At 41.0% G+C, this 26,901-nt stretch overlaps 1 protein-coding gene across 3 annotated transcripts in view; it reads right to left on the reverse strand.

The window, feature by feature from the left end:
* MACF1 (microtubule actin crosslinking factor 1) overlaps positions 1–26,901 on the reverse strand; it is a 350,958-nt gene that overhangs the window by 25,067 nt on the left and 298,990 nt on the right. For 2 of the 3 annotated variants that reach the window (XM_081492100.1, XM_081492101.1), the window contains 27 exons: positions 24,688–24,847; positions 24,012–24,338; positions 22,696–22,780; positions 21,964–22,205; positions 21,077–21,283; positions 19,608–19,727; positions 19,059–19,166; positions 17,730–17,948; positions 16,537–16,740; positions 14,630–14,861; positions 13,797–14,023; positions 12,614–12,736; positions 12,415–12,516; positions 11,697–11,798; positions 11,135–11,308; positions 10,887–11,042; positions 10,546–10,743; positions 9,872–10,000; positions 8,871–9,044; positions 5,562–5,717; positions 5,251–5,457; positions 5,005–5,124; positions 4,153–4,322; positions 2,994–3,153; positions 1,579–1,773; positions 1,131–1,259; positions 225–368 (listed from right to left, as the gene is read on the reverse strand). In XM_081492100.1, coding sequence (XP_081348226.1) covers positions 225–368; positions 1,131–1,259; positions 1,579–1,773; positions 2,994–3,153; positions 4,153–4,322; positions 5,005–5,124; positions 5,251–5,457; positions 5,562–5,717; positions 8,871–9,044; positions 9,872–10,000; positions 10,546–10,743; positions 10,887–11,042; positions 11,135–11,308; positions 11,697–11,798; positions 12,415–12,516; positions 12,614–12,736; positions 13,797–14,023; positions 14,630–14,861; positions 16,537–16,740; positions 17,730–17,948; positions 19,059–19,166; positions 19,608–19,727; positions 21,077–21,283; positions 21,964–22,205; positions 22,696–22,780; positions 24,012–24,338; positions 24,688–24,847 — 4,570 coding nt within the window. Of the gene's footprint in view, positions 1–224; positions 369–1,130; positions 1,260–1,578; positions 1,774–2,993; positions 3,154–4,152; positions 4,323–5,004; positions 5,125–5,250; positions 5,458–5,561; positions 5,718–8,870; positions 9,045–9,871; positions 10,001–10,545; positions 10,744–10,886; positions 11,043–11,134; positions 11,309–11,696; positions 11,799–12,414; positions 12,517–12,613; positions 12,737–13,796; positions 14,024–14,629; positions 14,862–15,809; positions 15,819–16,536; positions 16,741–17,729; positions 17,949–19,058; positions 19,167–19,607; positions 19,728–21,076; positions 21,284–21,963; positions 22,206–22,695; positions 22,781–24,011; positions 24,339–24,687; positions 24,848–26,901 lie in introns of all 3 variants that reach the window. The other variant, XM_081492102.1, reaches the window with a different exon arrangement.

The raw sequence follows: 26,901 nt of genomic DNA on the forward strand, positions 1-26,901 counted from the left end.
CGTCATCAAGGCAAACATCACAGCACCAGCACCATCCTTTCAGGTTTCTGCACATTATCAAGAAAACAGTCACTACTAAATCACTAATAACCTGACTCCTGTTGAGCTATTCAGAGTGAGTGAAAGATTCCTTATATGGGGGATGGGACACTCTGGGGTCTTTTTAATGCTGTACCCCCATTTTATGGGGCACCTGTGGTCTTCCTGTAAACCTAGGGACTCACTTCCTCAAAGCGTGCCCGGATGATGGTGATCCAGTGCTTGATGGTGGTGATGCAGTCAGGATGGCAGGCCGCCAGGATGACTTCTCCCATGGCCACTGCTGTGTTAACATCCACTCGCTTTTCTTCCACTTTCTTCATGAATTCCTAAACAAACAAGATTTGAAACCTTAAACCTACTCTAGCAGCACTGTTAGTTTACACTGAGAGGAGAAAACCACTTCAGTGTTTTTTTTTGACTCTGTGTTGATACAGACCTCTGAAAGTCTGTATTTACGTGTCTCTGGCATTTTCTTTCCAGTTCTCACAGGTGTCGGAAAGTGAGGGACTTATACAAGAATGACTTTCAGTGCATGAATGCTAAGGACCAGAAACACAGAAGCTGACCTCCTTCCTGGGTACTCCCTCTTTCTACAAATTCCTGTTTACATTCATTTCCATATGTGTAAACGGTATTGGACAAAAATAGTGACAGCTACAAAACACTACAATGTTTTAACAATACCTATAACACAATGCAATCACAAAACCAAGAGTAAAATCTCTAGGTGGGAAATACAAAAATTAAAAAAGGAAACATTTCCCACCTCCTTAGGACAGTCACACTGAGGCCCCAGACACCACATTATACCCTGCAGCTTGGTGAGTGGCTCTGGGGGCACAGATCAGGCTTGGAGCTGGTCACAGAGGAAAGCCACACAAGGTGTCTGCGGAGGGGTGGGGTGTGAGTAAAGCTAGAGCAGCCCATGTTTTCCGCTGGTATTAACACCAGCTGTTTGACTTGCTTACAACCTGCATGTGACACTTTTGCAAAAAACCAGAGGATGAGTGGTCTCTAGGGGGTCAGAAAACCCACGTGTCATTTCCCTGTGTGGGTGGTGTGGGGCCCCGCACCCTGAGACGGATTACCTTGTGAGTATCAATGAGAGACTGCAGGGCCTCCGTGTCATCGGGAAGCGCTCCCCGAAAGCGTAGCGTCTGCTCAGCTTCAGAAAGCCACTCCAGTAGCATGTGGATTGTGTCCCGAAACTCTTCTGCCTGAAATAACCAAGCACAAGAGCCTGAGCCTCTCTGTGCAGCTGAGGTCCCAGACAAGGCAGCCAGAGAGGGGTTTGGCCTGAACTCACTGGCCTATCACAGGCACCTAGAGGCTCTACTGAAGCCCCATAAAGGTCATTTTTCATCTGTGCAACTTTGAAAATCAACTGGAGTCATGATTTCTCTAATACAGATATGCTAAATGTTCTTGTAGAACATCTAGAACATCAATTTTTGACTCCTTGCAAAACTGGCTGGAACCGATCCCGACAAAGAGGCTAGACTGACTTTGTTCAAGCCCACCCTGGTGCTGTCTGACCTGCTTCAAGGCCTGCTCCAGCCGGCTCTGTTTGCAGACGGAGAGTTTACACACGGTGTCCCAGCGAGTGCTCAGCTCCTGGAGCTGCCCCTTCACCCAAGTGGTGTCATCTCGACTGTTCTCTATCAGCTCCCGGCCTGATCGCTTCAGGACCTGAACGGTTCCTGTTCGCTTTCCCAGTTCCTTCTGGAAAACCTGGAAAACAGGAGAATTAGTTCGTTTCACAAACGTTTTGAATTCAAGAAGTAAAACCAAAGAGAAAGTAGTCCTTTGCTTCAGTTCTCCTTTGTTAGGTTCTAATCGTGTGTCTTTTATGCAAAGATGGAGGTGGCACCACAAGTGAGAAAGAAGCATCACAGGATGTGGGTCTGAATGACGGCCATTTGACTTTGGATAAGCTGCTTAACTGGAGTCCCAGCTTCCTCACTTGTGACAGAGGAACTATGCTATGCTAACCTCTCCAGAACTGTGGGACTTTTAAAATTGATTTTTATTGGAGTATAGTTGATTTACAATGTTGGGTTAGTTTCCATTTTTTGGGCCACACCATGCCGCGTGTGGGACGTTAGCTTCCTGGTCAGGGATCAAACCCGCATTCCTTGCATTGGAAGCACAGAGTCTTAACCACTGAATCACCAGGCAAGTCCCTGTTATGTTAGTTTCTGCTGTATAGCAAAGTGAACCAGTTATACGTATACATATGTCCACTCTTTTTTAGATTCTTTTCCCATATAAGTTATTACAGAGTATTGAGTAGAGTTCCCTGTGCTATTCAGTAGATTGTTAGCTATCTATTTTAGATATGGTAGTATGTATATGTCAACCCCAATCACCCAATTTATCCCTCCCTTCTCTTTTCCCTCTTGATAAGAGCCCACCTGCCATGTACATAAAAATCTGGTGTAATTTCAAGGCAAAGCTGAATGCTCGATGCTGAAGCAGGAAAACAGTATGCAGTTCAACATATAGGTGTAGGTACTAATGTTGGCATGCACGGTGCTAGCTTGTCAGGTTCACAAGCAGTTGAAAAAGCACTCATTTTCACTGTAAGAATCAGTGGAAAATGGATATCTTGAGGGTCTCCTGAATTTAAATCCATTTTGATTCAACTGAGACATGTAAGATTCAATTGAGACATATAAACAGGAAGTGGGAGGGAATCTCAAAATGATGTTTACACATCAGCACATCTGAATCAAACCAAGTTTGGTCAATTCTTTGTGACTGATGCAGAATCCCAGCAGCAGTTTGTTTAAACACACAGAGCAAGGAGCCGCCTCTCTGACAACAGAGAGACAGGCTCTTTCCGACTTTCTTTCTAGGGAAGCCCTAGGAGGGCAGCACAAGCAGAAGGCACACAGGGATGCAGGACCCAATGGCTTCGCCCTGCACACAGCCCAGACCTCGCCCCTCACCTTGTGGGCGTCCATGAGGTTCATGACGAGGTCCAGGTCTCCATGGACAGGCTGGTCCTCAGCCAGCTGCGGCTCCACCTTGTACAACCAATCAACCAAGGCCTGCAGGGCGTCCATGAATTGGCCCGAAAACAGCAGGGCCTCCTCCAACTTGTGCTGCCTGAGACAAGCACACAAGCCTAATTTTAATGATCCTTTTATGAATGGCCCACAGTTCTGGCTGTTGAAAGGGAATACTGCTTGAACTCTATCTAGAGACCACTGTGTTAGAACAGTTAGAAATATTATAAAAAGTGACTAAGAGATGTTTAGGTAAACCACTCTCAAAAATGGATTAAGCATAGTACAGGTGACAGGTGGAGATGCACTTCTGGGATCTTAAGAGTTCAGCTGCTATATACATAGACACACCTTACGACCCAAGGTCTTTTTATTTACATTACACCACTCCAGTATAGGGTGATGGTTCTGTTAATGACCTGGGGCCAGCAGTTCAACTCCTAACTATCCATCTGTTATGAGACTCTAGGCTGTCTCTCTACTTCTTTGAAACTCAGTCACCTTATCTGAAAAACTGGGAGTACAAACAATACAGAGCTATCATAATGCTTACATAGCATAGTGGGTACAAGTGGATAAAAGTACAACTTTTAGAACTAAATCTCAGCTCTGCCACGTAGCAGCTGAGTGAGCGTGGGGGAGTCAAGAAGCCTCTTTATGACTGTTTCCTCGTCTGTAAAAGGGGGAGGATAGTACCCCCACCTCGGTGGCTGTTATGAGGATGAGTGAGTCTCATGGCGGTTAAATGAGATACTGTATCAGAGGCTTTTGAAGAACATTCAACATAAGAAACAATCAGTGAGACAATTACTGGCATTACAAACTGGCGATTTACATATATTTATAGATCTATTAATACTATTGTTGGCTTGATTTTATAGGCTTCTCTCTTTGTAATACAGTAAGTTTCAAGTTTAAGTAAGACAATTTTAATTATTTTCCTCAAATTACTTCATAATTCATCACTCAATTAATTGGAAATACCAACATGCTACTGTTACTGATGCATTAGGTTCATTATCATTTTTACAGAATCTGGTACCGTCTCCTGGTTACTTTTGGGATAACAGAGAGCCACGAAGGGGACATTCACGCTCACCTCTCCACAGACTTGCCACAAACAGTATCCCATTTGTCTCTGACTTCTCCCAGTAAGTTGTCAAGTTTCTGAGTGTCATCAGGAAGCAAAGTCTTCTCTTTCAGTGCTCTGCCTGTTCTAATTGTAGTATCATATACAGGCTGTTTCCCACCAAGAGTTTTCTGGAACTCCTGTTTTCAGAAAGGAAAAAAAAAAAACCATGCTGAAAGTCAGATGACACTAAGATTTCAGGTGGTAACCAGACACAGTATGAATGTCACTATATCTTGAACTAAAATTAACAACAGCTTACCCTGAAGAAATTCGTAAGGTTTTGTTTGCGCCACATACACCAGATCATGACTTTTTCTAAAAGCCCACAGGTTTAGCTGGCTATTCCCACAGTTACTTTGTTTGAACTCTTACTTAAAATAAGCAATTGCCATGGTTAGAAAATGTTGAAGGTGAAACTCCAACACTTTGCCACCTGATGTGAAGAGCTGACTCATTGGAAAAGACCCTGATGCTGGGAAACATTGAAGGCAGGAGAAGAAGGGGACGACAGAGGATGAGATGGTTGGATGGCATCACCGACTCAATGGACATGAGTTTGAGTGGACTCCGGGAGTTGGTGATGGACAGGGAGGCCTGGCGTGCTGCGGTTCATGGGGTCGCAAAGAGTCGGACACGACTGAGCGACTGAACTGAACTGAACATGCAAAATGAAAGGCTGGCTCTATGATCTTAACTGTTTAACATTAACCGATTAGTTTTCTTTCAGCAAGCTTAAAGTTTTAGCTTTTTCTTTTTTTAGCAAGCTACAAATGTCAGTGAATCCCAAGCTCAGGAATGAAGAGCAGTGAGCCGATGTACCTTATGCTTGGAGAGCTGAAGTTTAATTTTGTCTGGGTCGTTGGATATCTCCAGTTCTGAGTCCAGGTGACTTTCCGCATCTTCCAGCCAATCAATCAGCTTTTTCCAAGCTTCATGGAACTGAAAGTAGTGAACAAATAAGTTACAACAGGAATGAACATGCACACTATACAGCACTTTTATCTGAACTCAACACGTGAAGCCCAAGGTTGTTCACTAAATTGGTATCTTTCTTTTACAACTTACTTGTTTTGCCCGCTTTCTGGCATCATCCAGCGATCGGCCTCTTTCAATAGATCGCTGGACAACCTTCTCCCATCGAGACTGGACGCTAACCAGCAAATTTTTGATCAAAACAACATCCTGTTTTTGGCTAAGGAACTTTAACTGATTGCCGGTTTGATCCAGCTCAATGATCTGGTCTCGATGAGCATTTACTTCATTAGCAAACACCTGATGAGAAAATATTGCTGTTTTTAAACTGGAGCTAAGATCGAGGAGCATCACTTTCAATTGGTACTTGCAAAAGGAAGGCGGCATTGTAATGCCATTGTTACCTTATGCTCCTCTATCTGGGAAAGGACGGTGCTTAGAATCAGGCTGGGAGGAGAAGCGATGTTTAAACTCTGCTCTGCTAGAGTGAGCCAGTTGATGAATTCTTGCAGGGAATTCTGGAATTCTGTTGCCAGGTTGAGGGCCTCTTCCAGCTTTGACTACATTTTCAGGTGCCATGCACACACACAAAAAGACAAGTACCAAATTCAGGAATTATAGCTTCAAGGACAAAGATGTGAATTGTACACCAAATGAAATGACTTCTAAGAAGGAAGCCTCATTTAATCAACCTCCAAACATGCCTTGTTTGCAAAGAAGGGGACATTTTGAATGCTAGTGTCTAAAACTCAGACAACTGTGCTTGGAAAAGTAAAGAGCACAGTTTGTAGCTAAGTTGCTTTCTCTGCCATTCCCCACTTCCTGGGACATTAAAGAACAGGAATAAAGCCATTCAAGCCATTCAGGGACTGTAAGAGAACAGACCCTTTAGTGGTGACAGCTGCAGGATCTCCAACCTGCTTTGGGCAAAGTCTCAGTTTCCTTTAATGTCCTTTTTGTGACATAAAAACAATTAAATGAAAAGCACTTCACTGTGATGATGATGCTCACTGCAATGCTTTCTGTTTAAATATGTTTTCAGAAAATATGGCACCTGAAAATGTCTGAGTGTGAAACACGCTTATGCTACAAGCAACAAAGGCAATAAAGGTCAGAATATTTCAAGTAAAAATATGACAACATTAGATGTAAATTTTTAATCATTTTGATCTAAATCAGGATGACAAAAACAGTGCTTCATTCAGGGTGCATGCTATTTCTCCATGAATACATCCCAATTTCAGTCTACAAGCTCTATCCTCAGAGACTTCCACCCAGAACGTGGGGATGATGGCCTTTGCCTCTGGCTTGTCTATCAGGCGGGCAAAACAGGATAATGACAGGTTGTTAAAAATGAATATATGCAGAATTCTCACAGAAAGAAACACCAGAAACATACTAAAAATGCTCACTACTATTAACTGGGTTATGAATGCTTTTTACTTTCCTCTTGGCATTTTCAGGTTACTTCTGTAACCTAACAAATACTATATGGAGAAGGAAATGGCAACCCACTCCAGTATTCTTGCCTGGGACATTCCATGGACAGAGGAGCCTAGCGGGCTGTAGTCCATGGGTTGCAAAAGAGTCCCATAGGACTTAGTGGCTAAACAACAAACAAAAGCATTGTAAAACTCAACCCACCCTATTCCCCCAACACCCCTATTTCCCCTCCTGACCCCTGCTTATCTTTGGGCAATGTCTCCAGGGTTCAGCCTGGCTACAGTTGGAGGCCAGACTTTTAACTTTTGGAAGCAGCGTGGTCTCCAAAGCCTCTGCAAAAAAAGGCTGGAGGTGACTGTGGCTCCACCCAGACCCCTCCCCTACCCCTGGTCCAGTCAGAAAATAAGTGCCTGGTGTCTACTGGGAGAGCAGGGCAGTGCTCTGGAGTAGGGCAAACTGAGGCCTGCCTGGACTGGCCATTCCAGCAGCCTAGACCTTGCATCACCCAGGCAGGGAGGTCCCAGGAGTGCTGCCACCCGTCCCCACTCCTGTATCCAGAGGCAGTGGTTGACACGATTTCTGAGTGCCTCCTCTCTCCGGTGGGAGGGCATGGGCTGCAGTATACTATATAGAAGGTGGCCTCCCACCCCATGCCATTCCCCCAGAGCAGGCTGGGAGAAAAGGGAGCTGGCTGGGCCAGACTAACTTCCCAGATGCTGGGAAGCAATGCCAGTAAAAAACACCAGCTGCCCACCCCTCCCCCAAATACTACAATAAATGTTACAAAAGTGCACAGACTCAATATAAACAAAAAAGTGGAAAAATAAAATCTACCTCAATTCTATCAAAGAAATGTTTAGAAGTCAATACACTGCAAGTTCCCAGAAGGCAGGAAATCTTTCCACATCATTTTATCTACATAGTCTTTAACAGAGCTTAATTTTAGCGATTCTGTAATATAATGTTCTTGCAAAATCAAAAATAATATCTTTGACAGCTAGCCTTCGTTTGATCAGTTCACCAACTGCAGTCGACCTCTGAACAACACAGGTTTAAGGGCATCGATCCTTTGAAAAGTTGAAAATCCACGTGTAACTTTATAGTCAGCCTTCCATATCCACGGTTCTGAATCCAAAGATTCATCAACCAACTAGGGATCATGTAGTACTGTAGACATATTCAACTCGGGGCGGGGGTGGGGGGGAATTCTGCACACAAATGGACCCGTGTAGCTCAAACCTATGTTGTTCAAGGGTCAAAACTGTATTCCTCGAGGCAACTTGCTCCATTGTTAGGAAAACCCTGTAGAAACTTCCTGATGATGAGTCAGAATCTACCTCGGTTTCTTTAATGAGTTCTACATTTAGTAGGAATTATAAACAAGAGCCCGTCCAAGAATTAGAACACAGCCATATACTCGGGTCCTCTGCCCATTTTTCATGTAACAAAGTTACGAGACCCCCACACTAGAAGGATTCTCGTAAATTAATGCTGCTCTCAAAATGTTAATTTATAATGTGAGTATGTGGTTTATTTCCTTCTGCCCATTCAAGTTCATGATGACAGAGTTCACGCCTTTATTGTTTCCACTGTGTGCCTAGCACAGTGCCTAGTCCAAACATGCCCGATAACTATTTGTTCAATGGATTTGAACACATTCTTAATGTTTCATTTCCAGCACAGAAACTGTGTGCAGAGGGATATCCTAAAGCTCTGTATGCATAAAAAATACTGTTTGGGGGCAAATGCCTTGATCTCTCTTCGCTTTTCTTTTGAAGACAATTTGATTTTTGAGGAAGAGTAGGACAAGGCCATATGATTTATTGTTCGTGAGTTTTGGTAACTAGAAATCAAATTCCTTGTGAGGAATTATTCATGATACTCCCTGCATATTGTTCCTAACCTCCCATTCTCAAGTCACCGACTCCAACAAAACCTGCTTTTAAGTAGATAGAATATACAGTCCATCACTGAGCAGTGCCTTAACTGGTAGATGCAGAAAAGGGACGCAGTATTATAAATATCATAAAAGCAAGTATCAGCAGAAACTAGTAGCATCAATACAACTTGAGATGGATGGAAAATAGAAATGTAAAGGCAGGAAAGATGGCTTGATTAGCACAAAAGCAATTCTGAGGATATCAGTTCTGCTAGCCTGTCACAATGCAACCGGGTGTTAAAAAAATCCTCCATAGAAACTAGGTAACAACTGCATGCAATCATTAAGGAAACTCCTTAAACAGTAATCAAACTGAACTTTGTGGTGATACCTTTCTTTCTTCCATCTTACTGCTGACCACATGCCACTTTTGTTCCAAGAGTGCTACGCTCTGTTCTGTCTTTGAACTGGATCCTGAGTCATCACGGCTGAGAAGCATTAGCCTACCCTTGTCGAGCAGTTGATTGTAAGTCTCTTCCTTGGCTTTGAGCTGGGAATAGAGTTCCTATAAGAAAGGGCAAGAAAGATGTCAGTAATGCCAATTTCTTCAAAGACACCCACACACAGATTTACAAGCATAGTTTGGAAAAGCTGAGGAAAGTCTCATTTGGATTAAACTCCTTCCTTTTAGATTCAACTGATGAACAATTAGGGAGTGAAACCCACCATTCTTCCTTAACATAATTTTGTCACCAACAGAATTTTTTAAGGACCAGTGACCACAAAAATGGACCCCAATAATTTATTTCTCCTTTTCCTGAGGGATTTGTCCGGAACTTACATGGCCTTTTGTTCTCGGCCACTTTCTTGAAACATTGTCAATTTCTATTGGATTTCCCTAAACCGTCCCCCACTAAGAAGTCTTTTTCTTTTCTTTCCCTTTTTTATCATTTTTTTGGCTGCGCTGCATGGGCAAGCAGGATCTTAGTTCCCCAACCACAGATTGAACCTGTGGCCCCTGCAGTGGAAGTGTGGAGTCTTAACCACTGGACCACCAGGGAAGCCCCAGTAGTCTTTTTCTTAAATACCACCATGTCTGTGTCTATTGGTCTTTTTGATGCTCTCACTTTCAAATCAATATTCTTGTGTCAGACAACCTGATTAACTTGAAATTTGCCAGCTCACCGGGGTATTTCTTGCCAATTCTTCCCCGTTGCTCCTGCTGCCTATCATAGGATGCTAGAAACCTGTATATATGCAGCAACCCCCAAGCACTATATTATCAGTTAAAGTGTACTACTCGGTAGACTCCCAGATACACATGTCTCTGTGACTTCAGAAAGGAGCTACTGAGTATGGGATGCCTATGATTAACTTCAAGAAATCTATTACCATGTGTGTATCAAGCTGTTCCCTAGCTGTTTCAGGAAGTCCTCCTGTGGGCTTCGATGCAGAAAGTTGGGTCTCCATTCTAGTCAGTTCCAAGAGGAAATCTTCAATTTCACTGTGGAAACCCTGGGCCTTTTGAGAAAAGACATGAGGAAGGTCAGCAGTCAATTCCAGTTTCCAAAGTAAACTCTCTAAATGATCACACAAGGAACCTTTAAGGGAGGAATCAGGCGCAGCTTCCAGGCAGGGTTGCTCTGTTGCTGGAAGAGCATGGGGCCAACATATTATTTTTACAACTCAGCAGAATCCTTCATGCCTCGCTGCAACAGAGATGTCTGATACAACCTGATGAACCGACTGACTAAGGTACTGCTGAATTTGGATATGGAGGGACCTGACTTGATCTAAGAAATAACTGGATCTGTGAACAAGGTTTGTCACAGCAAAGATCTCCGAACTTTGAATAGGAGATGGAGGCACTGGACCACAAACTAATCCAAAAAGAATGACCCAATTAAAAGCTGTTCTTTCCAGACAAGCTCCAGCATAGAATTGACCTTCCTTTCAAGGCAGATGGTTCTACACCAAACTGCTTTCCTTTCGTCGACTCAGCTGCACTTTCTTCCAAATGTTATGTGCACAGCTCCACGGGGTACTAACGTGGACAGTGCGTGTACCTGCTGCAGTGTCGACTGAAGCTGCTGCTCCCTCTCCTCTGTTTTTTGTAACACTGACTCCCAGCACTGGTTCATGGTTTCCAAACGGCTCCTTAAGCTGCTGGCGTCGTCTCCAGCACTAGACTCAAGAAGCTCATTGCCAGCTTTGTTGACTGTTTCCACCGTGGCTTGATGGGCCAGAACGTCATTTTTTAGAACCTAAAAAATGTTGAACAACGTAATTTGTCTCCACAGGTATCACTAAGCCTGGCTCTCTAAGGTAGGCACAGCACCAGAAACCTTCGGTGGCAGCACCTGATCTCAAACCGATAGGCTTAGAGATAAAAAACGACAATACTTACATGGTGCTTTGCGAGCTCAACTTCAATGACTTTTGGGTCTCCACTTACTGGTCTCTGAGCATCCAGCAACTCTTCAGTGTGAGTCAACCAGCTCATTAGTTCCTCTAAGGCATGTTGGAACTGGCCAAGGGCCAAGAGAGCACCTTCCAGCTTATGCTACTCAGAAAACGATATGAAGGGAACGTTTGTTAGGAAATTAAAAAACAGTGGACAGGAGTCCACTTGATGCACTCTGCCATTTGCCTTACCTGTCTGTGAGCAATTTTCTCACCCAGGTTCTCCCAGAGGTGTTTGAGTTCTGTCAGGGGTTCTCGGATAATATCTCTGTCCGTTTCGTCAGTAGCTTTCTTTAACATTAGTTCACCCTGGTGATTGAGCTTCTCCATCTCAATTTGCTGTTGGTAAACTTCCACTTTGAACTCCTACCAAAGACATACTAAATGTTAACAGCACAACAAGTCTTTAAAAGCTAAAATGGGACTTCTCTGGTGGCCTGGTGGTTAAGAGTCCACCTGTCAGTGCAGGGGACATGTGTTTGATCCCTGGTGTGAGAAGATTCCATATGCTACAGGGCAGGTAAGCCCGTGCACCACTAACAACTGAAGTCTGTGCTCCACAACAAGAGAAGCCACAATGAGAAGCCGCGCACTGCGACTAGACAGTAGCCAGCCCCCACTCGCCGCAACTGGAGAAAGACGGCGCCCAGCCACGAAGACTGAGCACAGCCAAAAGAACAATCCGCCCCCCAAACAAAACAAACAAAACCTAAAATGAAGCAATCCTCTTCAAAAACCGTTCCCAGGTACAAACCTTCATTTCATTTAACTGATCTTTAACAGTGTTGAGGTCAGTGCCGACAGGGGGCATTGTGCAGAGTTTAATCACAGTGTTATCTAGCCAGTCGAACATAGCCTAAAATTAAAAAAAATACAAATAAGCAGTCAAAAAACAAAAATATGAGAAATCATGAGACAATTAGCATGATCTCTGCTAAACAGAGTTAAATCAAAGTACCTTGTGCTGTTTGTGCTCTGAGGTTGGGGAAAGAGATAAGAGATAATGATCTTTACTTCAGTAATACGGGGACTTAAGAATGAAGCCAACATGACTGGAATAATGTCCAAAATAAACTACAATCTGGAAAAACTAAATATGAAAACAAACAAAAAAAAACTTCTCACAGCCAGCTAGCAAGCCCACGATGTGCCAAAGCTATTGTGCCAAGCTGTGCTTCAAGATAACCTGGGTTTGGAATTTCTAACAAGCAATGACTTTGACAGCAAGGCCAGCTTCACTCTACAGCCTCCGTGAGGATAAATTATATGATAAGCATGCAAAGAAAAACATGGTAAAAAGTCTAAACTTCTGATGTCAGAACTTTCCTCATTAGAATTGGAAAACTGGCTAGAAATACAGTACGAGCACCTATGGTTTGAGAATGCTGTAGTCCTGTGAAGGTGACCCACTCATGATGGACCGAGAAACCATGGTACCAGTGTTTCTGTGGTGGTCACTCTTGGCCTCTCACCTGAAGAGTGTCCTGATACTGCACAGCGGCTTGCATGGCATCCTCAAGCTTTTCCAGCCTCTCTCTCCATGTTTTGTTTAAGTTCTCCCAGGCATTGTTCATCTAGGGGAAAAACAGTCAGTCAGATCCCCCAGTTCATCCCACTCTTGGTGTGAGTCCACTCCTGTTCCATCTGAACCCCATGTCCACATCTCCACACCTCATCAATGCTCTTCTTCACTTCCGGCTTCTCAGTTTCTCCGCAGGCAAAAATCAAATCTGCTCCAAGGATTCGAATAAACTCCAATTCCTCATGCAGACCATCTGTCTCTTCCTTAATAGTCTACATGAAAATGAACAGAACATAAGCCAAAACAGAAAGAACAGAACTTCCCAAACTTTGCAAATGTAATTTATACCCCATCAAGAGCAGATGCTGAACAGAATGATCAATTTCATTAAAGTCTTTCAGTGTTCTCAACATTTCACTCATCTAAATAGTGGAGCCTCACAGTCTGGTTATTTTTCTAATACATACATCAAATATATTTTTAAATATTAACACTAAATATATAAAATAATCTGAGAAAGGTGCAATGAGCTTCAATAATTTTAGCAAAGGTCTGCAGAGATTATAATCTATAACCAGAAGTCTGTAACGGAGAAGTATATCAACAAGGATAAAATAAGAGTGTAAGTCACAAATTTAAGAGCTGGGAGATAAGCAAAATAGGAATACTAGACTATATAATCCTGAGGAAAGTCAGTTCTGGGCCAGATTCTAAAAATTGGTTTGTGGATTGTCAATGACAGAGGTGAGGAGGTGGAAAACAGCTGACATAAAAGACAGACATAAGAGAAAGAATACAGAATATCAAGACTATCTTGGCTTGTCCTAAATGGACAAAATGAGGTGAGAAATGCATTTAATAAAAACTAGGCTCCACCCAAATACTAAACAAGGTATGTCAAAGTACGGACGGTAAGTCCAGAGTTTATTTTCTTTTCTACTTTCTATTTTTCTACAATTAGTCGAGAAATAAGGTACACCAAAGTGAGGACTAAATTCAGAAATGAAAGCAAACCCAGATTTTTAAAGCATATTCTAATAATTTGAATTGTGAAGTTTAAATGGAACAGATGACAGAGCTACTTTTGTGTGACGGATCTGCTCGGTATCACAACTGGTGATTGCATGTACTTATACAAGTGGTAAAGCCTGAATATTAAAAAGAGAAAGAAATTTACTATAATGAAGTACCCCCCCAAGTATAAAAGCATACTATTAAACTTAAAAAAGAGAAAAAAACCAAAAACATCTTTTAAGGCACTCAGCCTGGCTAAGCAGCTAACACAACATACTTGGATCAAGTGCCTTCCTGGAAGAGGTTTTGTCTTCTTACCTCGGCAGCTTCAACCTGTTGCTTGATGATGGATGGGTCAATGCCAGGGCTTTCCAAGTCATGCACGATGTCCTGGGTATCTTTGATGGTGGTGAGGAGGGCTGCCATGTCATACCAGAACTTCTCTGCTAGCTCAAGGACATCGAGGAATTTAATTTCTCGCTCTTCCGCCCGGGCTTTGATGTCCTCCCAGAAGAATACCATTTGATCCAATTTGTCCTGGATTTCTGAGAGGGTACAGGAGAGTGAACAAGACTTCTCTAAGGACTGAAATCAGTCTCATCAGACATTAGATCTAATCCTCATATTTTCACTGAAATTATACTTTAAAAGGCTCTAAAAATATATTACTGAAAGAGAGTTTTCTATCTTAGCTTTATTATTTCCATATTCTCATTTTCCACTTGTGTTGGCCTCCCACATAAAGAGATCACAGAGGTAATGTGGAAATGAGTTATCTGTTATAAAAGTATTGCTAAGATGCTTATAAAGGGGCTTGGATGAAAACTCTATTTCTAGTATTCTGTGTGGAACCTGCTATGTTTCCCATGGAAATTGTATAAAAGGTAGTTATGTTCTTCCCACTATTGGTACAGCAGTTTCCTTATATTAAGGGGGTAAAGGAGCATTTGTTTCCTGGCCTGGGAATCTAACTAACAACTGTAATCTTGTTTCAAAGGAGAGATGTGTTCTGAATTCTAAATGATTTGGAGGATACTCATTACTTGGGTACTGCCTTTGCATTCAATGAAATACATCTGGTAGGATGCTGGAGGTAACCACAGCCTAGAATTTAAGATTTTTTTAAGAAAATTATTAGATTAATCAAGCACCTTTTGCAGCCAGATCCTTGTCAGCTCCTTGAGATCGCCCAATGAGTTCTTCTCCACGGTGCTTCAGGGCCTCGAAGGATGGCTGCAGTTTTTCTAGCTCCATGGTGGCACTCTTGTTGTCGCTGATGCACTCTCTGATCTTGTCCACTTCGGCAGGAATCAGTGGTGGCATTCGCAGGCGAGAGGAAAGATTCTCCAGAGTTTCCAGCATGGGCTCAATCTTATCATGGAACTAAACAAATATTGGACCATTAGCCATCAGAGCAGTACTGCATCACACTTCTGGGGTAAATGTTAGGGATTAAGGCCAGTGTATAAATTTACTCCTGTTTAGGATAAAACCCGTGCTCAACCTAGCCCTAGGACTGTCAAGTGTTGGCTGTGGCTAAGAAACTAACTATTTTGGGTACAGTACACTAGAGCTGGACCATCAGAAAAGTATTTGATGACTCAAAAAGCTATTACTTAATATGCCAAAAATCAACTCACATTGTTAACAGTGCTACAATAGTTTCCCTATTCCAACTAATGTGATGAAAAAGGGACAAGACTATGAAACCAGTGAGGGTCAGTGTGTCAGCATCTCAGATGACAGTTGCATGCAACAGATTAGACCAACAAGTTAGATGCCCTTCACCAACTGTGTCAATGGATGGGGAACTCAATATGCTACATGATTTGGAGTTTAAAAGTACCATGGCATGCAATTCAACAACCCACCAGATGTAATAGTGAGAAAGGAAAATGTTGGCATGATGAAAGATAATTGGGGAAGGTCAAATCTAACCTTATTCCAAGAGAACAACTACTCTTTCCACTTTTCTACCTGTTTTATAACATATCTATAATTGTAAAATTTTGACTTATAATATGAAGCAGAGAGGGGAGAGAAGAGAGCAAAACAGATAAGACTGCCCCCTAAAGCCAACTCTGGATTCATTAACTAGAATCTAGAATAAGGCTTACCAACTGTTAAATGTCCTATAGGAAATAACATGGTAAATAAAATCCCTTCCCATCACTCCCTCACTTACAGGTTATGCCCCAAATGAAACTGGCACAATAGACTGCATTAATAAAATTTATACCACTAAAGTTAAGGCAAGTTTCCTTATAAATAACCCTCTTAATTCTCAGCTTCATAAGAACACCCTAATCCCAATGGGGGTGGGTACCTTACCTCTGTAATCTGTAATGGTGGGCGCAGTCAACACAACAATGAAATGTGACGATGTGGGGAAGACAGGAGCAGGCAGCAACAACACAAAGTAACACATTCCACAATGTGAGTGAGAGATGGGACGGAAGGTGGGGGGAGAAACTTGAGTAAGTACAAATATTAACCAAGAATATTGACTAAACATAGGAATAAATTACCCAGACATAACAGTAACATATTAGTTGAAAAGTATGTAGTTACATGCTTTAAACTCCACTGCTGGTGGTTTGTTTCTCCTTGGCTCTAACTTTTCCCTAGTCAAGTATCTTTCTCTGAACAAGGAGCAAGCTGGTGGCCTCTTGAGTAGGAAAACGAATGTGCTGTCTACATCTCGAAAGCAACAGGCCCAATAGCAATCTGACTTCACTTGAGGCATTTGTTGCTTCAAGATGAATTTACCCAAAATCACCTCTGTTAAAGGATCACCACAATATCAAGTTTTCAAGAAAACCATACAGACGATTGATATACCAGCCAAGATGCATTTCACCTTCCTCCTAGTTGTCAGTATAACCAATGCTTCCTGGAATAAAAATGCAAATGGGCAAAGGCTCCCAGTCTCTTGATAATGTATCACCAGCATACATGGTCTGGACATTCCTGGGCATAGGGACATACTGATACAGAGCCTCCTGCTTAGACTACTAAGGACAGCTGAAGGTTATATGAGTTTAAGACACAGACATACCTGAGCTGACTGGGAAACAGCTTCGTCCAGAGCCAGGGCCCGCTGGCGCACCTCCTCTTTTATTTGGGCGTATGTGTTTTCTGCTTTCTGGTATTTTTCTTCCACCATTTCTCCCTCTTCAGGGTTTAGCTCCTTTAGTTGAGGGCCTATCTTTAGCAGTTTATCAATATGAGGTTTGTGTTCGGCAATGGATTCCCTCAGTTGCTATGTAAAAAAATATGGAATAAAATAAAATCAGTCTTTTTATACCAGTTTGTTTGTTTAAATACTGTGATCAGAGCTCATACCAAAGGAACAAACTGAGAGGAAGAAACTAAACTGCTAAAATCCAGCAAGTCCCAACATCTCACCGTTTATGGAGGGGGCGAAAATCTAAGTCTTAGGGCACTGACTCTAATTCACTTGATTTTTAAAAGCCAGTTCAGATATTCTGCCACCCAAGAAGCTTCCCAGACACATTCTCCCTCACTCTTGCCCTCAAAACAAAAGTATCCCACTGCCTTCTGCACTCATAAGTCCTTCTCTGTATTCCACTGCAGTCTCAATGGTTTAATGTCTATCTCCCTGTGCAGACTGGGAGACACTAAGCAGGACAAACTACAAACAATATTTCTGGAAATCCAACTGCTTCTTGACTCTATGGCTGGCTACTTCCAGTTTAATCTCCCTGCTACAGGAATACAGAGATAGGAGTAAGCACAAGCCATATACAAATAAAATAAACATCATAAAACCATCTTTGATGGTAATACCATCAGCTGAAGTGTCTACAAATTTTCCTTTCATCTGAAGTCTCTGCAGCAAATTGCTTTCTGACATTCCTGAGTTGGGGCTCTCACTCCAGCTGGGGCCTAACCACAAGGAAAAGGCCACCCAACCACACCCAAGTCTGAGAACACTCTGTTGTCGCTGAAAAGATTTTAAGTTCCCTTGATTTTTATGTGGTGCTTTGTTTACTTCTGTAATACCCACATTCCTGACATCTCCATAATCTCATTCTTTAACTGATTCACATTAAAGAACAAAGGAAATATTTCAGATACGTATTTTTACTGTGCAAAGAAATTCTAATGGGTTAAGAATTAACTTCAAAACAGACTTACACTTGGTAGGTACTCATAAACAGGCTGTTTCTCAAATTGTGCAGCCCAACACCAGTTGTGCAATTAAATAAAACTCAGCATGCTCCTTACCCTCATCTCCTCTTGTTGCTGCCTGAGCTGCTCATGATCAATAGCCGGAGGAGGTAACTGTGCTATGAGTGCCCGAGTCTCCTCAATCCAGGGGCTGAGTTCCTCAAAAGTTTCCCAAAACTGGTTCACCAAGACCTGTGCCCGCTCTAGGCGTGCGTAACGCTCTGAATTGAGCAGACTAATGGCTTCGTATTGCTGTATCAGAGACTCTGTCTTTTCCTATGGACAACAAAAAGAAGTGTAAGTATTATTACCATGATGAACCCTTCTTTAAATAAAAAATGTAAGTTGATATACCCTGAAAAGTATAAAGGAATATATACTAAAATGCTAAAAAAATCAATTAATCTAGTAAGATTACAAGTGATTTTTATATTCTTTATACTTAACTGAATTTTTGAATTTTCCTGTCACACATATTATTTCTATAATTTTTAAAACATGAAAGTATCTTTGCCAACAGTAAAATAGCACAAGCACAACACTGCAAAATTAACCCATTAGTGAGTACCTTTTACAACTTTAGATGCAGTATTATTGCAATAGATCAGTTTGACTGTATCAGGGGCTATGATGGGTATTTGCTCATCAAGTTTCATTTGTCTTTTCTTCTCTGATAAAAGTGGCCACAAACCTGCTATTTATACTTTACATGTTTAGGATGAGTAGCTCAATTTATGAAGATTTCTGAGGAAATAGTAGTTACCCATACCCTTTATAAAAAAGGCTTCCTTTGTGGCTCAGCTGATAAAAGAATCCGCCTGTAATGCAGGAGACCTGGGTTTGATCCCTGAGTTGGGAAGATTCCCTGGAGAAGGGAAAGGCTACCCACTCCAGTATTCTGGCCTGGAGAATTCCACGGACAGTTTAGTCCATGGGGTCGCAAAGAGTCGGACATGACTGAGCGACTTTCACTTTATAAACAAAACAAACAAAACTGGTGTACAAATGGATTCTGTTGGCCAATTCTTTTAGAAATGGGTAACGATTTTTTTAGAAGGATCTAAAGCAGGAATTAATATCTGGATCTGGTTCTGAAAAATATATCTACCTGGAAAGATAATTCATTATGGACTGAGGATGAGGAGCAATTCCTCTGTTATAAAGAAAATGGATTTGCAATGCCTTTCCCATCATATGGTATGGCTGTTTAGACATTTGTGAACACAGGGTGAGGGGTCTGAATTCCCTAGGACATCACCGTGGACTTAAATATCACTATCAGTAATAGAGGGGAAAAAAACCCTTCTTAAACTATTATTTCACAATTGTACTTCCAAATCACCATGAGCAAGATAACAATATAGTGAATAAACACATGCAGTTTACCTGTAGTACAGCTTTTTGCTCCTCCCCACATGTGCCAAAGATTTCACCACGATGACTGAAGAGATCATCCATGGAATCTTTGTGTCGAATGATGTCAATGGAGAAAGCCTTTGAAAAGTAAACTATTGTTAAGTAACACAAGGACCCCAAGCCTGAGTTAGTGAAAAGTTAGACATACTCTATGAAAAATCCTTTACTTTAATAAAGTCACATCAAAAATTGTTCTTAAGAAGTTTGACACTTTGTCTATCCACCTATCTCCAATGCTTATCTTTCAGTAGCTTACAAAAATATCTTCCCCCCTGAAAACCCATGTAGAAAATTGCTAACTATTCTTTCCTGGATTAACAGACCTTATTTCTCCCTTTTCACAAAGCGAAAAATCTCTTCTTCATCCTAACCAAATATTTATAAAATTAAGTCTCTATCCACCATCATGACTCTGAATCATTCTACTTGACTTGAGATAGCCAGAAACTCTGTGCTAGTCATTTTAAGTGACTGATGATTCTTCTAGCTCAGAACGAAGTGACTATGCCAGTGACTTACCTTCTGTACCTGCAGCTGAGCTGTCGTCTGGTCCTGTTCCAGGCGAATTGGACCCAGGGCCATCAGTTTCCGTTTTGTTTCAGCAACCCAAGCTAGCTCTGCATCAGCAGCTTGCTCATACTGATAGACATATCGAAGAAAAATGGACATATTACAGCCAGTGTCTTCCTTCTAAGAATTCTAACTTATTCAACACAGAAAGGCCTAGATTGTCAGTAATGCAGTTCACATCTCACAAAGTAAAGCCCAAATTGGTGAGAACTTCATAAAAGTCACAAATCCAAGATGCAGACAATTTAGCATTGATTATATTTCAACAAATATGAGTTGATCCTATTTCAACTTCTTTGGAAAGACATTACAGAACCCAGTCAATGGTTCCATAGCTAGAAATAACAATGGAAACTAAGACTCTTCAAAAGAAATACACTTTCTAATAAGAGTACCATTATGAGGCTGTGTTCTCTTTCTGCCAATCTTTTTTCCTATCCACACATTAAACAGCAGTAGTCATATGTTTAAATACAAACTTAACATGGCAGCAGATGGCTGAGTCAACTTAACTTGGAAGTACTCACTTAGCTGAAGAAGTGTAAGACCCCAGAAGAACAGCAAACCTTTAAATGGAATGCAATGTGCAATGACATGTCATATGCAATGACATCATCAACAACAAAAGAACATGTTCTGTGTGACCACTGTTTAATAAGGGCCCCTCAACCTTTTATCTCTTCCTTATCAATGTTGCCAAATTATACTAATATTTAAAGAAAAGTTTCCAAGTGTGATAAAACTCATACTGAAATATCTGGCCAAGATTTGGAGTCAAAACAAACTTCTGTGGAGTTCAGAAAGCATCTACTTATCACCATGAACCCAAGGGGTCATGCTATATTATTTTTGGTACCATGGCACATTAATAGGTGCATATCCACCTACAAAGAAAAACAAATAACTTTTCCCAGAAAGCAGGAAGGAAAAATGATTGAGGGAAACATGACACCTGTGTTTACTGGGAAGGTTCTATTTTGGATGGCTCTGCTATTTTGGTTAGCATATTTGATAGTAATTATAGTTCTTGGTTCTGTCCCCTCTTCCATCTAATGCTGAAATAGTTGATTATGTCAAACTAAGACTGAAGTATTTAGACCTTTTCGATCTAGATATTATCTACCCCCATCACCATCTGCCTCTAAGCAGGGCATCAGCAAGGAAAGGGCTCACACACTCTCTTTTCCAAGTTCTTTTCTCCTCAAAGGGGTCAAGTATCTTCAGTCAAACCTAGATCCACCCTCACACAACTTTATCGAATCACTTCCTACCACTGAGATAATTTGTTGCATCAGATTTAGCTTGATCTCATTTATTCCTATTCCTGAAACTGTTATGTATGTGGGTCATAGTTTTGTACTTCCCATATATATCCCTGCTGCCTAAAATATTAATGCAGGAGTGTTTATAAAGATTACCTGTTGTGATCTCTGAATAGCAGCATCAATTTCATCCACCCTTTGTCCAACAGTGTCACTGACCAGCTTGTACTGCTCATTGGCGTCGGACACAAGTTTATCCAGTCCTTCTCTGGCTCTCCAGGGCACCAGCTCTAAGAGAGCACGGCTCACCTCATTCACTGTGTCCAACACCAGCCTGTGCTCCATGACCTCCTTCTTTAGTTCCTAAAGAGGGAAAAAAAGTTTTCAGGCCATCTCTTGCTAAATTAAGCACATTAGCAGCTGTGCTGGGTGGAAAATGCTCTCTCTACCACACATCCCAGCAGGGCTCTGACCTCCTTCCTTCACTAATTTTTTTTTCTTGTCTCAGATTTTTCAGTCACTCCACAGCCTGACTTTAGGCTCAGCTGCTAAGGACTGTCAGCAAGACTTTTCAGGCCAGACTGTCTCTGGGTAACATAAATGGTATTTCTTGCTTTTTTTCTCCTTATTTCAATAGAAATGATAAATAATGCTTTAATCATAGGCATTTATTTACCTTCACAAATGCACTGTATTTCTGTGCATCTAGAACTGCACAAGGTCCTGCAGGAGAATCAGAGATGACTATGAGGTACTCTTTTAGAGAGTGAACTATGACAGTAAGTTCTAAAATGTTCCATGTGAAACAAGCTTCCTAGGGTGTTCAGATTCAATCTTTTTCTTCTTCAGACCATGACAAGTGCTCTTATGCAGGCCTGTCCTTATGTCAAAACTTATTTTACACGAATAAACAGAAAACGAGGCAGACAGAAATTTTTGGTTTAGATTTCAGGTAAAGATAGTTGGTGTAAAACTCAAGAATTTGAACTTCAGGATTCTAAGAGAAAAATTCTTTCCTTTTACAGTGTGGGATGTCAGCTCACCTTCTGTCTCTGCTGAAACTGGGGTATTTGTTCCCCTGTGGGGGACTGTCCTCCGCTGGCTGCCAGCTCCTCCTCTACCTCCCTCAGCCACCCGGTCAGTTCCTCATATGTAGACTGGAACTTGGTGGCCAGCTGCCGGGCTTGCTCTAAGGTTCTGAGGGCCTTGGAGCTAGTGACTGTGATGTCTGCATACCGAGTCTTTATACCATCCAGCTTCTCTTGAATGAGCAATACCTCTTCACCTGTGGGAGACAGCACACAGTTTATTCATGTCTAATAGGCTACAAGGGAGCCCTTTTAACCTCTCTTTATTCAAGTCAGCTTAAATTTATGGATACTCCCTCCCTATGGCAGTGATTTCACCTAGTGTCCCACACCAAGGGAAGTGGGAAAGAAACCTTCAATCAATAAAAGAAACGACGTCTCAGATTATTAGGATCTGAGTTTGACTGAAGGTTTTTCTAGACACTTCCAGCATCTTTCAGTAAATTCTGGTATTCAACATACTGGAGGGCAGGGAGAGTTTTCATCTATAACCAGATCTGAGACAATACAGTGTTTCAATAAAAGATTTAGCAGGAAATAGGAACCCAAGCCCCAGTTGCCAGGAAGCACATGGTAATACAATCAGTGAGTATTAAGCTCCTCCTATCTACAAAGAGAAGTGGCTAGTACAGGGTGTTGATTAATGTCTGTATGACCAGGAGTTAAAAGATGTGCTTTTCAAAGTACCTGTGGTTTGTTTTAGAAGAGCCTGACCGTTTTTAATAGCTTGATCTACATTCTTCTTTCTATTAACAATTTCTTCATTTAAAGCCTGAAAGGAAAGAACACCATTAATCCTAAAACTATGACACAACAAAGTGGAAGAAATGCGAGCCCCTTAAGAGACCAAATTTGGAAGAAATGCGAGCCCCTTAAGAGACCAAATTTAAAGTAAAGAGATGAATATCAGTTTAAACATGAGATATTTGATTCCTCCGTTTTCTCGTTGGTTACCCCTTTAATTACTCAAAACAATGAAATCAGATACTTATAGGCAAGCTTTCCTTTGATGAGAAGAGATTTAGGACTTAATCCGCTTTACTAATCTATTAGTACCAAACCTGAACCCAAGAAAGGTAGAGGCAGAATTCAGCAAAAATGTCTACTATGTCCAAAACAAAGGATAAGGCATAAAGTTCAAGAAAAGAAAATCAGCAAGAACAGGCCAACTTAAATCAGAATCCTAGTTAAAAACTCTCAATATCTGAAGTCAATGAAGTAGAAGAATCTAAGATTATTAATAAACAACAAAAAAAATCACTTTGCTGATTTTACCATTTCCAAAGAAATTCCATAAAAACAACGAAAAGGGCAAATTGTTCTTTCTACTAAGATGACCCAGAATCCCTGCATTTTGAGCACATAAATTCTAGAAACATTTAAAAAGTTACCACTGTATGATCAAACCCTGAGCACTGTTAAGTAATCTGGTTTTCTTAAAGTTTTGGGCATCCCGGTGGCTCAGATGGTAAAGAATCTGCCTGCAATGCAGGAGACCTGGGTTTGATCCCTGGGTCAGGAAGATCCCCTGCAGGAGGAAATGGTAACCCACTCCAGTATTCTTGCCTGGAGAATTCTATCGACAGAGGAGTCTGGCAGGCTACAGTCCCTAGGGTTGCAGAGGGTTGGATATGACTGAGCGACTAACACTTTGTTAAAGTACATACTCCTCTGCATAACTGCTCAAGTGGTAGCTGAATGATACATTCCCGAGTGATGTAAAACATGAGTTGGAATTGAGATGGCCCCTGACTACACTCTGGATCACCTTCTAGAATTAATGATTCGGTTTGTTAAGTGTAAGTATTTCCATGGACTCATCAAAACATAGATTAGTCCTTAGCAACAAGTCTGTAACTAAGCACTTGTGTATAAAATAAATTTGAAATGTTTGGAATTAAAAAAAAAAGAGCAAGCGAGAGAGAGAGAAATGAAGACAAACATGAATTAAAATGACAAAATAACTTAGTAACATAACCAATAAGAATGGAAAGCATGAATACCAGGTGGTCAGCATGCTGCTTCTCCAGGACATCCTGTCTGTAATCCTTTACGAACACTGAACTGAGCTTGTCCTCAACCTCGGCCAGCCAGTTGAGCACCTCTACCTCATCCTCCCCGAAAAGCCTAGCATTAGACAGTGCTTGTTCAAGCAGGGCTGCTTTCCGACAGCACCGGTCTTGAATCTCAGTGAATCGGGCCTGCAACGAGTCTAGCCTTTCTGACAGCACACCCTGCTCTGCGGGACTTGTCAGGGAGGAGAGGGACTGCCCAATTGTGACTGCCTGGTGCACATCTGTTGCATGGCTTTCTATTTCTTCCTCCAGAGCCTGGAAATCCAGATGGAAAAAATGAATAACAGAAACAAAATAAATGAAAAGAAAACATGAGACAGTGAATCACAAATGATATAATAAATTAAATAATAATATATAAGTTTACCTACGGAAGGGTAAATAACATAAAAACAGAGAACAGAAAGCTGTTTTTTCTGATGGTAGCCTGTAAGTCCATTTCTATTTTTACCTGAAGAATGTGACTAGTCCAATTAATAACTGGATCATATTTTAAATTAAAATAAAAAAACCCCACAAAATACATCTTTTAGAATGCTGCAGGAAGTTTTCTAGGATTTCTGATTCCAGTTTTGTGTTTTCATTTACTGTAACTACTTCCTACCTTGTGCCGAATGATCTGCTGCTGTATTTTAGCAGTCTGGGTGCCAACAGGTTCTGAGTTGGCGAGCTTTTTCTCTGTGACAGATAAGAAGTCAGAAATAGGCTCAGCTGTCTCATGGAATTGTTTGGCCAGAACCAGGATGTCTTCCAGCTGTTTCTGCCTACACGAATATATAGAACAAGCTGCTCAGGTGAAAAGTCACATTAAAACTGTTAACAGTACTATATTCAGTAAAAGACCAATCTTAACCAGGCACATCTGAAATATCAATAGCAAACAGAACACACAGAAAACAGCACTTTGCTGTTTTAAAGGCTTGAAGTACCTTCTTTAGGTTCTGTCGTGACCTTGTGAGGTAGGCAACATTATGCCACTATTATAAAAGAGAAAACCAAGCCTGAAGGCTTAAAGAAAGATCTGTTCAGATCGCCCGCAGGGTAGCAATGGTACAGTGAGAATTAGAATCAGACCTTCTACTACTCTTTCTCCTATGGGATGTGGCACGTGCATCCTCTGTACATGTGACCAAAATAATGTTTAAAGGAGTAAAAAATCCATCAGTCTTCATTTCTCTTTTCCCTGTCACTGCTACCTTCACTTATGATGAAGAGAAAAGACAGCATTTGAAGAGCACAGGCAGACCAAGCTATGAACAAGAACTTCCTTCCTATCGCCCCCAAATCAGTCAGGCTTCTAGTAATTTCAAGCCTCAGAGCCTAACTTTGAATTCTGATTTAAGGCAAATAAATAACATCAAACTAGCTGAATTTGCTAAGGCAAATGGCAGCCAAAAGAACTATGTACTTTACAACTGGAATCTTGAATCTTAAATCTTATTTAACATAACATCCATACTAAGTGTGGATTTCAAATACCCTATAGATTAAAATCAGCCAATTACAAAGGAGAGGGGAAGCCTGAATGCTGAAGGCAGCCTAATAAACAAAAGACACAAAAACAACCAAAGAACTATATTAGCACACAGAATAATAATCAAAGGCCATAACAATGACTCTGGACCATTAAGATCAGACTAAGTGCTATGTTATTTGAAAAGGGCCTGGGTGATGGGATGTACTTTTACTTCAGTAAATCTTTACTAAACATCTGCTTTGCGTCAGGTCCTATGCTGGGTACTCTGGACAAACTTATATTAATAATAAATGATTTAATATAAAGACCTGCCATTTGAATTATCTGGAAATGTAATGTTTGAGTATTAAGAAAAATGTATCTCTAGATGTTATTTTTAAATGTCAATATAAAGTACAGAATTTCCTTTCTTAGTTTATGTCAACCTTCAAACTACATCTTCAATCAATACAACTAAAACATAAAATATAATCTTAAATAAATTGCTTGGTGGATTATTTTCACTGGTTAATGACCTGCTTAAAGATTTTACTCTTTTTGCTTTAAACTTTTAAAAACACTTTTTATATTTTATATTGGAGTACAGCTGATTAATAAAATCAATGTTAGTTTTGTTAGTGTTAGTTTCAGGTTTACAGCAAAGTGATTCAGTTATACATATACATGTGTTCATTCTTTTCCAAATTTGAAATTCTAAAAATTTAATTCTTAAAGAACTGTCCTAGACTTCCAGATTTTTCTGACTCATCTATGATTTCAGGATCTGAAAGTTTGAAGAAATCACTGTAACAGGATTTGAGGTAGAAAAGAGAAGAGCTAAAATAATTTGGAGGCTTCAAAAATCCAATATTAAAGAACCTAAACAGAATTCTTTGGGATGCCTTAACAAATGATGCTGCTCTTGGTATTTCACTTTAAAACACTGGTCCAGAAACTGTGTTAGGAGCATGGAAGCAAGTAGGATAGAAGCAAAGAATCATAAATAGATACATTAGGAACAATCATGACTTCAGTGAGCTTAAGGACCTAGGAGGTAAGCACATAAAATAATGACCATAATACAAGGTACACATGAAGAGTTAGGGCAGTTAAGAGGAAGATGAAACTATTCTATGCTTGCGAATAAAGAAAAGCTTCATAAAAGCAGGGGAGATGAACAAGAGTCTCTCACGGAAGATGGAACACCATCAGCAAAGACAGAGTTAGGAAACTGACAGAAGACACTGAACAACCGAATATGGTTTACTTTGACCATAAGGAATGAGAATAGCAGAAACTGAGAAAGGTGGGTTAGGGCCACCTTGAATGGTGGGTTAAAGAGACTTTATTTTATAGGCAACA

Source organism: Giraffa tippelskirchi, chromosome 5 (assembly GCF_054371585.1).
Source record: "Giraffa tippelskirchi isolate mGirTip1 chromosome 5, T2T-mGirTip1v1.2.pri, whole genome shotgun sequence".
Classification (NCBI taxonomy): domain Eukaryota; kingdom Metazoa; phylum Chordata; class Mammalia; order Artiodactyla; family Giraffidae; genus Giraffa; species Giraffa tippelskirchi.